Source organism: Neltuma alba, unplaced genomic scaffold (genome assembly GCF_004799145.2).
Source record: "Neltuma alba isolate B1F8T4 unplaced genomic scaffold, ASM479914v2 tig00011870_pilon, whole genome shotgun sequence".
NCBI lineage: Eukaryota > Viridiplantae > Streptophyta > Magnoliopsida > Fabales > Fabaceae > Neltuma > Neltuma alba.
The window spans coordinates 80,674-94,702 of NW_021636473.1; the positions used below are offsets into that span (position 1 = coordinate 80,674).

Consider the following 14,029-nt stretch of genomic DNA (forward strand, 5'->3'; position numbering starts at 1 on the left):
GTTTTTCAAACTGATTAATTTTACAGTTCTTTTGCTTATTATGAAATATCCTCGTCTTTCTTAAAAATACCATTGTAACAATCAGTTCATCACTTTTGCAGTTTTGCTTCAGCTTAAAAAATAAGTGATTTTTATATATATATATATTTTGAAGATTTTATAAAAATAATTTATTACGTAGAAGTGAAATTGTGGAGCTGAGCCGAGCTAGTTTCTCCAAGCTACATTGCTTTCCATGCCTCTTGTTTAGTAACCAAGGAGCGACAACGACGACCCTTTCATGCAAAAGCTTTAAAACCTGTCGCTAGTAAATCTCCTGAGTATAAAGAGGCATCGATGGAAGCTACTCATTATACCCAAGGCGCTGAGTTTTTACAGTATGAAGCATCGTTGCTTTACAAGAAAGCATCTACGAGATGAGCTTCATGGTCATTTTTAGGATTCCTGGGGAATTTGTGTCAAAAAGCTCTGTACATACGCATAATTGTATCGAGGACCTCTAAGGTTATGAGCAGCCACCTAGAGGCTCATCTTGCAGTGATGCTGCCTTGCAATTTTGGGGTCTTTTTATTTTCTGTCTGTTGTGTTTTTGTTATCAACTTTTTTATCTGCATGAGTTTTGGTGTGGTATGTGGAGGCAACTGGTTCTTTGTGGGTAATATGCTTTGCCCATTATGACACCCACCAAGATTTACTCAATAGCTGGTTAGCTTGTGGTCTGCTCTTGTCATCTGCTTCGTCTTGGCCTCTCTGAGCAAAGAGTCATGCTAGACACTACTTTAATATCTCTAGTCAGTGGCACCAAAGTTTCTTTCAACATCATTAAGGATGCAGACATCGGGATAGATCGATGCCTCGTGATGGCATTACTCATTAGGAAGAGCTTTGCGAGTGTTCGCAGTAAGACTTTCCTAAGATGTTGGAGCTCTCAAGCTGATCCTGAATGGAGGTTCAAGGGGTGAGGATCGAATCATGGGCTTCAGGAAGCTTGTTTGAAGAAGTTGGGTCCGATTTGTTCATTGAGAGAAAGGAGTAAAGCAAATTCCCATCTTGCATGCCGACTGTTTTTTATGTTTGCTTTTCTGCTCTTGTAGTTCTGGATTGACCTATCAATTCGATGTAAATAGACTTCGCTCAAATTATTCAATTTTAGCAGGCCGGCCTTAATCTTGTACTTGTTTTATCTGGTTAAATAAATTGCCTTTATTTCAAAAAAAAAAAAAAAGCAGTGTGAAACCGAGGAGCAGAATTCAGAAGTAAGAACTCGGGAGTCAGAACTCACGCAGGTTGTTCTTCACTTCATCGTGAAAAGAGGTTGGGCGCCACGTAACTGAGCATAGGTAGCCGTTCGATCTCGAGAAGTAATTCTATCCGTTGGATTTCCTGGGTTTGGCGGCCAGCCTTGCTGTGCAGAGCGAAACTTCAATGTTGAAGACTTGAACACGCTACACTGGCTGATCAAAAAAATAAAAAAAAATAAAAAAACTTGAACACACTTGTACTACTACTTTACAACAATTAGCCAACAGTGAAAACAGTGAATAGTCAATACCCCCCCCCCCCTTTTTTTTGTCTATAGGCAATAAATTTCTGTTGGCTGCTGACTTGACTGGGGATCGCTTTCGCGCTGTAGGTCAGAACAACTCCTTTTTCTTTTTTTCGAGCGACGATTTTGCACGCCCCATTGCACTTCTGAGCGTATATGTCTCACCTCGAGGAATTCGCATTAGACTCTCTGATTTGTCTCATTTGCAATTTTGCAGCTTCGACTCCGCCTAATTGGATGCTGGTCGGAAGAAAGGTATAATGCGACATGCGTTCTGGGTTCTTGGTTTTGAATTTTCTCAACAATTGATTGGAAACAAAGACGACAGAAAGATTTTTTACCTAGGCAGAGTCCAAGTATTTGCTTGGCTTATTATTCACTGGGCTAGGTTATTTTCAAGCTCGGTACTTTAAAGTATTGGTTTTTTGCTTTAAATATATGAACTTTACTCTTCAAGTCTTTAGACAGGTTATATGCAACTTGAATTTGCAGTGATTATTTTAACACGTGATCCAATATCTACCATGGAGGACTAGTTATTATAAAGCAGGATTTAAGTTGTGAGGTGCGGCCTTCCATGCCGGAGAATGGTATATATTTCTTTCACGGCCTTTCACAACAAAGTCCTTTGGTGTTGACGAGAGGATTGGGCTCGCCACTTTTGTCCTGGATTTTGATTTAATAATGGGCGAGGCAAGAATTGAATTAATCATTGCATGTTCATGAAGATTATGATACGATATCATGGAATATCATGGAGTCCAAGTTCATTGCAGTCACAAGAATGGTTGTCGAACACCTACCAAATGCTTGGGATGTGACTTTGCATTGCACGTACTGGAGTTATGATTCTTATGCTTGGGAAAATGTATTCAGCACAACAAAAACGAGCGGATATTGTTAGCTGGTATTCTTAGATTCCGCGACTAACTTTGTACAAGAGGAACTTCTGCAGGGCATTTTATTTCTTGATGTTAACTTTAGGGTTTTAGAAAAGGGCACATCTGCTTAGTTTCTTGTTGTCTTGGATAGTCTCCCATTAGATTCTCCAATGATATTTTTTTCCTGAATGACTTTTAGAAGCACGCATTAACTTTTTATTTTAGGCATGATTTTTTATGGGTTTGTTTAGGTATGAAGCGCGCATTAACTTAAGATGAATTATGAATGCATTTATAGTTTAATGCTTAATTCTGCAGGTGAAATGGTAGGAAATTTGAATAAAAACAGCTCATCAGACATGGAAGGCAAACGGATGGTGATTCCAAAGACTGAAGTCTTGGATTATGAATTGCCACCTTATACGATCTGCCCAAGGGATGTTGGGGTATGTTGTGGATTTGTCAATACAGGCCTTCAGTGAGACAATTGTACTCAGTCATTTTGTGTTTTCTTTATTTTATTTTGTGATATTCTATGTCTCGTGTCTTTATTTGACCTTCAATTTTTTGAGCTTTGTCTTTAGCTTCCTGATGTTGAGCTTGATAGTATTGTGAAAATTCAAAAGAATTGCAAGTGTTTCTCAAGAGAAAATGATGGTGAAAATGGATTATTCAGCTAGAGATGCATTTGCTTGTAAAAGATCAGTAGTTGAGATGGGGTGGCTTTTTAAATAATTTCTGTATTTTCTTCTCATAAGTTCTAGAAGTGGCAGCAGTCTCTTGTTCCATATCACGCTGAACCTGCAAGTAGAAACTGATGGTAATGGAGGCCACAAGCCTGCAATTCAATCCTGATAATCAAGGAGCTAAAGAAAGTCATTATGTCAAATCTCTAAATATATGAACTGAAGATAACTAAATGGTTAATGAGACAAAATTATATAATAGGGCAGATGGGCCCAAGATTCAGGCTTATTCAGTTGCCGACATAACTTAATATACTTTTTTATCTATGATAGAGCTACATTGGAGGATGTGACATTTCCTCCTCTTCTTACCTGAATTTATCTCTGAACTTTTTTATGATGTCAATTTACTGACTGCTGTGCATTGTTCCTTCAATTTACTTATGTTTAGTCACTGTCTTGCAAATACCAGGACAATGTTGCAAGTTCATCCGGAGGCAATTTAAGAGCATTCTTTATTGGAATGGGATTCCTACCATCTCTTGTTGATAAAGTGATTAAGGAAAATGGTACTTTTTGTTTGAGCAAGGCACTCTTATCTGCACCAAGTTCTGAGTGATTAACTTGAAATTAACAAGAACAAGCATTTTTTTTCAAACTTATAGGTGAGGGCGATGCTGACCAGTTATTGGAGACTCTCTTTGCATATTCTGTAAGTATAATTGTTTGTCATGTGGTCGAGAATGAAGATAGTTATTACTATAATTATAAGTAGAAGCTGTAGTTTTTCTGTGGGTTTATTGTGCTGAGAATTTTTTATTAGTTCTCAGGGCTGACAGATATGCTGATAATTATGGATTCAATATAGCACCTTCTAATATAATTTCTTTTTCTATGGAGAAATGCTTCAAGGAAAAGCTTGGCTTTCAATTATATTTTGATGGATTAATTATTAGTAAATGCGTGGCTTAAAAGTTTTTACTACTATTCATTTTTTTCCTTTTGCTAATGACTGCTATGCATCTTGATTTGTAATTACACAGGCTCTTGAAAAATCTAATTCGCAGTCTTCTGATTCTCTGGATAGTTTATTTGGTGATAAGGATACTCCAGAAATCTCCTCTGGCATTAGTCCAAAAGAGGTATTTGCCTCTTATATTTAGTTGATTTCCTCATTAATGTGGTGGCAATGATTGTTGGATGCTTCTGCTTCTCTTATCTAGCATTTGAATGACACTCTATCAATGGCGTGTAAGTTGGCTTGTTACCAATACTAGTTAGGGCAGCATTGCAGTAGCTGTGATCAATATCTGTTTTGGATCTTAAGAAAAGTTATTTATTATTTCTCTATTTCATGCTGTAATACTTTGCTGACCATTGTATTTTTACCAGTGTTCCTTGTCATGGTCAAAGCTCTCTTTATGATACATGGATTAATAGCTCTGATCTATCAAAGATATTTATTTTTGTTCCAAAGGAGAAAAACTTGTTGAATTTCCTGTTATGTGGGTGTGTATGAGAACGAGTGTGTGTTTGTTTTCATCGACATCTCAAAAATTTCCAATCTTATCCTACACCTTGTTAACAATCCTTCCTTATGAATTAAGCATAATTTTTTTCTAGTGAAAATACGAGGTTATCTTTTTCTCTTGTTGAAGAACACCTTAGTAAACATACTTTTCATGATACGCATACTCACATATCAAATCTCCTGTCAAGTATCATTTAGTTCTTGCAACTAGCTTAGCTAATAAATATTAAAATTATTCCATTAAATTTCCAATTATATGTTGATTTAATCCTTTTATTATTCTCGTGTCTTCTACATCATCCTCAGAGAAATACTGATAAGTGTCACTACTTTTGGGATTTTCTTGCACCTTTTTCTGAGTTTGTAGAACCAACAAAAGAAAAGTGACCACCAGCCTTGGCGGACTTGATTAATTACTCCAATATGGTTGACATTAATTAATTCAGTTGAGTTCTAAAAGGCCCAGCTTATGCAAGACTGCATTATTTCAAAGATCCAAAAGCATCAACAAATATGAACTTTTACACTCTCAATTGCTATTGACTCAGCAATATATGCTTCAGACTTCACCTTGCAACTGTCATTAGTATTATTGCATCTGCCGCTCTCTGACCCAAATTATTTTTCTTTTAAAATCTAGATTCACTTGGCTGTACAATTCACTCTCTTGTATCATGCGTCTTGATATGCCATCTATTTCTTCCATATCAACTTGACTCTCCTAGGCATAATCTCTTCTGCAGGAGCTCGATGAGCTTTGTGCGGTTAATGATGATAGAAGAGCTTCGTTACTGAGGATGAACTTCTCCGTGAAAGAAGTAGATTTTGCTATCCAGAAGCTTGGTATGTATTTGTAGATCTGTCACCTTCGCTGCTGCTTATGCATGATCAATATAGATTTTCTTTTAGTATTATAGGACTGCCTCTACATTTTGTTGCTGCTTATGCTGTCTTAACCACACTGCAAACGCATATTGTTGGTTCCATTTTTCATAGCTGAGGAGATCACATAAAACTCTGATATAGCATTTAAAAAATAAGTAAAAATAATAGAGACAAGTGAGAAACAGGGACAAGAGTAAAGGACAAGATCCTCTTGAGTGGAACAAAAAAATCCTGGGTGAACAATTTAAGCGCATCTCAACGTTGCCGTTGAGAAAAAAGTTTACCCTTGAGGTTTCCGTTTATATGATATCACCTCCGGTCCTTAATATAAGAGCTAGTTTGATATTTAATTTTGTCCTAAATATAAGACCCTAATCCATTTTGTCTCTCATATTTATCCAATTTTTTAAAAGTAGTCTTTATAGTGGTTGCACATGGTAAAAGTTCCATCAAATGGTAATTTTAGCTAATACATATGATTAGCAAGGGGATTTTAGGAAAGACAACACCTAATTATTATAAATAACTAACTTAACAAATTTTTTTAATTTGCTTAAATTAATTAACTAGCTCTTATATTAAAAATTGGAGATAGTATTAGTAGCTACTAAACATAGTTATTGAAAGACCATCATGACCCAGGGCTTCATCAAGAATTTGTGTTAATTGGTTAGAAATTGGTTTCCAGTTGTTGAAAAGAAACTAGAGAGAGCACGTTATTGACCTCAAGGCTTAACCTTGAGATTGGGAGGGATACATTAGTCATTCAATTCCTTTATTCTTTTATTTGTAACACTTAAAAATTGAGATTAACTACAAGAGATGCTCCTTAAGAGAATGATTGGAGATAATTGTAAGGCTCTTAAACAATAATAAACTCACTAACACCTAGATAATTATACTGTCATGATCCTTTGGAGTTCCATCTAAACATATTTCTCAATAGATGACATGTATCCGACTGTATTTCAGAAATGAAGTAGTAGTGTTCTGAGATCTGAATGTTCTACCTTGGCTTTGTATAGCATTTCAATGTTAAAGGAGGCTTCTCATCTACATTTAGATGTTCCTTATATCTGTGTGGATTTATTGTTTGTCGTTTGTCATTTTGTGTCAGGTGATAATGCTTCAATTCATGGGTTGGTGGATGTTATAGTTGCTGCTCAGATTGCCAAAAATGTTGAAAAAGAAAAAGACGATGTTGCCATTATTTACACAAAAAATGAGGTCTTCATATTTGATACACTTGAATGGTCTTTCTACAGGTTTTTTCGATTTGGCTAATTTAAATTTAATGCTAAATCTCAACCTCTTTGCCCATTAGACACGAAAACAAATGACGCCTAATTGTTCCATGCCTATTTCATTATTATGTGTCTTGTCTATGCATCTAATGCTGATTGTTAAATGTTGGATCTCAGGTTAATAATGAAAAACTGTTTGGGACCATGGAGAAAACCCTTCAGCTACTTGAAATGGGTTTCTCTGAGAGTGAAGTATCATCAGCAATTGATAAGCTAGGTGAGTAACAATTATAATGGTTTATCCCTGCAAACTCCAGTTATTGTGGTTATATTTACTGTCTTTCCTTTGAAAAGCGTTTACCTAATGTCCTTTGGGTTATGGGACGACACCATTGGGGTAGTTGTTGGACTGATAGTATCTGCTATGGCAATGTCTTCTATAAGTTAGAGCAAATATTTAGCTCTTCTATGTTTTATGTGCTCTGTATTGACCTGGTAATTTTCTCCATGTTCTTTCGCATTTGAATTTGGAAATGTCATGTGCAGGCCCTCATGTTTTTTCCCCATTTTGAGGGACTGCTGTTTGCTTTTAATTCTGTATCTTGCATCTACTAATTCGCTGTCTCAGGTACTGAGGCTCCTATAATAGAGCTTGCGAACTGTATTGTAGCAGAGCAAAATGGCATCGATTATGTTGTGTGTAAGGTTATACCTTATCCTACTTTTCATATTTCTTTAATTATTTACTTTTTGCAGTTAACTCGTCTTTCTCTTGGTACTTTGTAACATCAAATTTTACAACTAGAAGGGAAAAAGAAAAAAAATCTCCCTTCAAACATAATATTTGAAATATCCAATAATGGGGTAATTAGCCGATCCCAACAGAATAAGGCTTGTTGTTCTTGTTGTAGCACCCAACAATGGTGTAAAACTCACCCCTTGACCTATACTGATATCATAACTATAAAAATTATTTTCTTTACTTGGTATTCACTTAACCTACAAGATTTCCTCGATAATTCCCTGAAAAGGATAGTCCTTATCTTAGATTTGAAAATCTTCCTAAATTCTTCATACCGCTTGACACGCTTATTTTGCAGAATCAAATTTGCGTAGCATTTTCTTAATTATTCCACACTGAATTGAAATTTCACCAAGCGTGACTTTTATGAAAGACAGTGGTTTGTTTTATGCTGACCATTATGGTAGTACTGTAATAATTTCTTTACTATTCAGTTAGTCCCTAAATGATGGAATTTCTCGTTTGTCTAGTATCCCACCGCTTCTAGTTCATGTTCTATGAGGATCAAAACAGAAGAGTTAAATGGCTCAGAAGAAGTGAAAACAGAGAACTTTGGCCATGAACCTTCACAGTCAAGGGATGTCAACTTAGAGGAAACTTTTCATGGTAAAAGGGTAAAAGATGAGTATGCTGATGAATTTCCTGGTGCTAATTCTAGCATGGAGTATTCCAGCTTTGAGGAAAATAATGTCAGTAAAAGGCCAAAGCAGGAACATTATGATGTCTCGACATCTCCTCTTGATCCTGATTGGGTGGAAGAGAAAGTTGATGTTGACATTGGTGGACTGCCCAAGCTTTACAAACCAAATCCATCCAGGTGTCTTAACAGAGTAGTAATGAAACCTCCATATTTCTTTTATGGAAACATAGCAAGCATATCTTATGACTCGTGGGCAAAGATTTCTCAGTTCTTGTATGCTCTTGAACCTGAATTTGTGAATACTCAGTTCTTTTCAGCCGTGAGTAGAAAAGAAGGATATGTACACAATCTTCCTACTGAAAACAGATTCCGCATCCTCCCATCGCCTCCTATGACTATTGCTGATGCAATACCACTCACAAGGAAATGGTGGCCATCTTGGGATTCGAGGAAGCAGTTGAGCTGCATTAGTTGTGAAACCAGTGAAATAGCACAACATTGTGATAGATTAGGAAGGACCCTGTCTAGTTCTAGTGGAGTACTCACTTCTGAACAGAAGCAAGACATCCTACATCACTGCCATAAGCTAAATCTTGTCTGGGTTGGCAAGAACAAACTGGGTCCTATAGAGCCCGAACATTTGGAGGTTATCTTAGGCTATCCATTGCATCATACCCGTATTCCTGATATTACTTTGAGAGAAAGACTCAATCTACTAAAATACTGCTTTCAGACAGACGCGTTGGGTTATCATCTTTCTGTGTTGAAGGCCATGTTCCCTGATGGATTGACGATGTTGTCAATTTTTAGTGGGATTGGTGGGGCAGAAGTTGTTCTTCACCGTCTTGGGATCAAGATAAAGAATGTTGTATCGGTTGAGAGTTCGGAGGCTAAGAGGAAGGTTCTGAAGAGATGGTGGCAGACTTCTGGACAAACGGGGGAGTTGGTTCAGATTGAAGAAGTTCAAAAGCTCACGAGTAGCAGGCTTGACACTATGATCAAAAGATTTGGTGGTATTGACCTGGTCATTTGCCAGAACCCGTCTTCTTGCTCAAGCTCCAAAAATCAGAGTCAGACTCACATCGCTTTCGATTTTTCCTTGTTTTATGAATTTGTCCGTGTTGTGCAGCGTGTGAGGAGCTTGTGTGAAAAGAGGTGACTCTGATTGTTTCTTCTTGTACGTTTATATCATTATGGAGACAGGTACTGACCCTGATATTCCATTTTCTCTTGGAAGTTTTTATTTGGTACCCAGTTCAGCTTTTCTGACCAGTGGCCGCCCAGCACAATGCCAAATAGTGTTTTTGAGGCAATTCAAGTACCGACGGTAATTTTTGGAGGCATGTGGATTTTTGTATTAAACTGTTTCATTTTTTTAGAAAAAATTGGATTAGTTCTAATGGATCCAATAAGGAATTTTATAAAAAATTAAGTGGATGAATCGAAATGATAACTGAAATTTTTGAATGTCTTTTTCTCATTTTGAAAGCAGTTCAGTTTTCGTTCTCTTCCACACGCAAAGGGGCAACACCTACGTTATGCGCACAAATGCGTACACTCAGCATTGATGTAAAGGACGGATGTGAACATGTTTTTTTGTGCACTTGTACGTAAGCACAAGAATAATGCATGACATATGTGGGAAAAACATTATACTCCCATACTGATCCCTCAAATGTTTGAAATATTAATTGAAACAAATTATTATCACGTCAAAGTTTAACTCAATTTACAAATTTGCCTATTAATATTTCATAACTAAAATAAACATAACGTACCCATTCACTCACCCAAGTTGATGGTAGACTGGGGGGGGGGGAACTCTTACATTAATACTAAATACATATGACCTGTTTAAAATGATTTATAAATATTTTTTTAATCATGATTTATAAAATATAAAATAAGCATATGAAAAAAATTCTATCTCTACTTATATAGAACGTATTTATAAGTGCTTACAATCATAATTCCAAACAAGACTATATTTTCTAAATCTTACAATCACTAAATTGTCCTCCAATCAATCTGATCTTTTAAATATCAAGTCTCAACTTCAATTGCAGGTCACTAAATCATCCTCCAATTTATCTATTCTATGAAATTTTATAATTGAAATATGACTTTTGTAAAGAAACATAAGGTTTCAATCACTTAACACGCTGGAAAAATTATAAGCTTACGGCACCTAACATATCATTTTGATATTGAAACAGCTGAGAACAAAATATAAAAACCGAAACTGAGTTTCCTCCAAATAAACAACCCTCAGGAAGGTAAGGTTCTATATTCAGTATTAGCCAAATAGCAAAAACCTAGGATTGATTTCGACACTGAATCGCTTGGAAGTTAACTAAAAACATCTTCAGTGCTCTTGAACATGAACGAGAAATAAGAAACCACTGCACTTCCTTAACTATCTTATTCGATCATAATGTGTTGATCTACACTCGTGTGAATTGATGAGCAACCTGTATTGGTCGAAGCAGACTAAGTGGCTTTAGGGCTCTGACTGAATTTTTTACCAGACATTGTCTCTGCCTCGTACAGTATATGGTTTATAAGTCCTCTTGCAGCACTGCAAAAGCCAAAATGTGCATCACTTTGCGCTCTAAATTGAAGACATGCAGAAGAATAATATTTGCACACGGTCATGCAGACATGCATTGCATCAACTGCATATGTTCTTACGTCCAAACATGCCCCCCCGGGGCCCAGTAACAAAAAGAACTGGCAAAAGATAGGAATCTAGACTAGAAAATATACAACTAACTAAAGCAAAAGCTTACTTGTCCTTTAGACTTTGAATTTTCTCAGGATCCGTCTCATGCATGTGTTGCTTAAACTGCTGCCTCACCATAGTGACGAGAAGTTCTGTGTTATGTTGCTGCAAAGCAAGAAGGTAAAAACTTGAATCAGTTTCACAAATCTTGTTCTAGCCATACAAGGCTACAAGAACAAGCATTAGAGATGCATCACTTATCAATATCATCAGTATAAAATATAAAAGGTGTAGGGAACTACAATGTTCATAAACCATGAACATTGTGACTCACTTCGGCTCCATGAAAACGCAAGAGACCCAAAGGGAAAAAAACGATAATTGAACATGAGTGCACTTCTAAAAGATAGAATTTAACCTCTTTAAGAGGTAAACATGGGTCATACTCAGGTGAAGTGCCACGCACAAGTAGCTCGTGTCAAATTTGTACATTTTGTGTGACAAGTGACAACTTTTGGAAAACAAGTGTATGTCTTCAAAAACCTTGGACAACTTTATTACTGTATCACACCTTTTTTTTTGTAAAGTTTACAACAGCATTGCAGCTCTAGAAGTGCCTTTCAAGGGGCGTACACCACAGGAATTCACAAACTTCCGGTCATTTTATTTCCATTTATGATAAACAAGATATGACTGCAATATATGGCTATCCTCAAGTACGACCGTATTATCAGAAGATTTGAAAATAATAATCTGGCCGCCCTTTAACAATGTTTTTACCAATAGAGTAGAGGGGATGCATTACGCCGTTACCAATTATAGTCAGTTACTGTAAAAGCTACAGGGTAGTAACAAGTTCTTTACATGACTATACCACAAAAATTCAATAAAAGGAAAGAAGAATAAAAGAGAGATAAGGAGAGTCAGCAGAAGAACCGCAATTCAATTCTGAAGGCAGCAACAAACACCCACCGGGGGTACGGCAGAAGTTTGTGTAAATGAGGGAGAGAAACACATACCCTGTGACCAATATATTTAGCTCTTCGTAGGCATTCACGATAAAGCTACAACAAATAAAGAAATTAGTAATGCAACAATATTAAACAAATGACGTTTCAAAGAAAAGAACGCTGAGGTTTCAAATATAAGAAAGAAAGAATCATATCAAACCCTAATGACATTGTTGGCCAGCTCAGGAGGCAGAGCGGTTTGAAGAGAAGGCATTTTTGTACCAGTTTCCTCTCTAAATTAAACAGCCCTGCAAAATAGGAGAAACTATTTTATCTCCGCACAGAATCTTTAATGAAACAAAAGAAAAACAGTAGTATCGTCCTCCTAATTAAGACCAGTTTGCAGGCAGGGCCACATGGAGTTTGGACCTTCGCTCTCATCAGTTATGGCCAAGCCTGCTGTCTCACATTTCCTTAACTAACAAACATATTTACACACACACGAGTCACGTTCTTCAATGTCATCAACCACAAACAATGGAAGCAAAATATTACTCTTCGCTGGCAACATCATCACCACTGTTCAATACACAAATATGTTCCATCACTTTGAATAATGGAAGCTAAATATTACGTAATTTCAACTTACCCAATTGCAAACATGCATGCATAAACACATACATCAAAGTTGACTCGGTAAGCAGGAATGAAGACTTTCTGCTAGAAACAAAAAGTATTATATTTCAAGCTTAAAGTTTTCAGAGTGCCCAAATTCAAAACCCCAACCAGACAGGTGAATCGCGTTGCAAGCCCATAGATTAAAAATTTAAAAGTTACGGGTTACTATTCGCTTGAAATTCCAGATTTTAGGTCCAATTTCAAAAAATCATAACATCAAAAATTCGTAAAATCCAATCAGGACAAAAATTCGAGAACATAACATCAAATGGTGGACGGATAATGGCAGATTTTTCAGGAAGAACACCTTGGCGGATTTGTCAGGAAGAAATGGTGCCAATGATCCTGCAAATAAAGAAAAGATAGGACGAAGATGGTCTTGATGTTCGGCTGTCACCGTCAAATGCTGGTCGTGGTGAGAGTATAAAGAAGGTCTTGAGTTGAGCTGCAGAGTGACGGGGGCATGTGGTTATTCGACGACTGACGGTGAGAGAGCAGCTCGTCGAGATGGGTGGGAGGAGGCAGGGATAAATCATAAATGTCGTTGAATGAAAGAGGGCAAAATGGAGATTCAATTTTGGAGGTGGGCGCAAAATGGTCAGAAAGATTTATTTCCCAGCAAAGCCGTGGGTTCGAAAGTCCAAAAAACAAAGCAAAATTCAGGATTATTTATGAGGAGATTAGCCTTTGTCAAAATTTTTGTCAAATTGATGTTTGTATAAAAATACCTCTACACAAAAACGACATTACACAAATTAATTTTTACTCAAATTTCAGTTTACAAGTTAAAATACAAGTCACTTTTACCGAAATTAATTCAAACAAATCCTAATAGAGTGTGTTTATTTTTTAAATGACTTTTTCCAAGCAAGAATTTTATTTTCCATCCTCCTTAATTTGTAGGAAATGTGATTTGGGTTTCTATGCTTTGCACCATGCTGTCGTGGTAGAGTTTTTATGAAAATGGAGGTGCAATAATAGAAGAATGGAGATAAAATTAAGTTTTGATTCTTGCAGTGTATTTAGAGGGTGTTTGGATGAAACCAAATCATGGTTTAGAAAATAGTTTTTAGAGAATAGATTCTGGAGAGAATAGATTTTGTCAAAAATAGATTTTGTAAAAAAGTGATTCTAAGAAGTGAAAGTGTTTGGATAGTTGTTATCAGAAACACTTTTTATATATACAAATTACAAAAAAAGGCATAAGTTAATATGATAATTACATAAAAGATAGATTTTATGATATATTTTAATTTGAAGGAATAAAATTATTAATAATATATTTTTTACCAACATAATTAATAATACATAAGATAATATAATTCATAAATAATTAATATGTGTATATATATTTATAAGATATAAGATTAAATATGTTTATTAAAAAAATAATCGAGAGATGTTAAAATCATATTATTGTTGAGATCTACTCTGACAGGCACAATCATACTCTCTAATTTGAGC

The 14,029-nt window shown here is 36.1% G+C and overlaps 2 protein-coding genes across 5 annotated transcripts; one reads left to right on the plus strand and one right to left on the minus strand.

Moving 5' to 3' along the window:
• Window positions 1–141: 141 nt before the first annotated feature.
• LOC114718793 (probable inactive DNA (cytosine-5)-methyltransferase DRM3) lies at window positions 142–9,619 on the plus strand. 4 transcript variants are annotated; one of them, XM_028904233.1, is made up of 12 exons: window positions 142–504; window positions 808–1,633; window positions 1,764–1,801; window positions 2,746–2,873; window positions 3,586–3,682; window positions 3,779–3,825; window positions 4,157–4,255; window positions 5,388–5,487; window positions 6,647–6,756; window positions 6,951–7,050; window positions 7,402–7,478; window positions 8,046–9,619. In XM_028904233.1, the coding sequence occupies exons 4-12, from the start codon at window positions 2,751–2,753 to the stop codon at window positions 9,372–9,374; spliced, it is 2,082 nt and encodes a 693-aa protein (XP_028760066.1). In that variant the 5' UTR covers window positions 142–504; window positions 808–1,633; window positions 1,764–1,801; window positions 2,746–2,750; the 3' UTR covers window positions 9,375–9,619. The 4 variants fall into 4 exon arrangements, with proteins under 4 accessions (XP_028760066.1, XP_028760067.1, XP_028760065.1 ...); XM_028904234.1 differs by having other exon boundaries at window positions 808–1,340; XM_028904232.1 differs by lacking the exons at window positions 142–504; window positions 808–1,633 and adding an exon at window positions 2,039–2,453 and having other exon boundaries at window positions 1,785–1,801.
• A 763-nt stretch (window positions 9,620–10,382) lies between these two features.
• LOC114718809 (uncharacterized) lies at window positions 10,383–13,098 on the minus strand. The gene is made up of 5 exons (XM_028904250.1): window positions 12,873–13,098; window positions 12,108–12,195; window positions 11,957–12,001; window positions 11,005–11,102; window positions 10,383–10,793 (listed from the first exon to the last, which is right to left on the minus strand). The coding sequence occupies exons 2-5, from the start codon at window positions 12,159–12,161 to the stop codon at window positions 10,706–10,708; spliced, it is 285 nt and encodes a 94-aa protein (XP_028760083.1). The 5' UTR covers window positions 12,162–12,195; window positions 12,873–13,098; the 3' UTR covers window positions 10,383–10,705.
• Window positions 13,099–14,029: the final 931 nt, after the last annotated feature.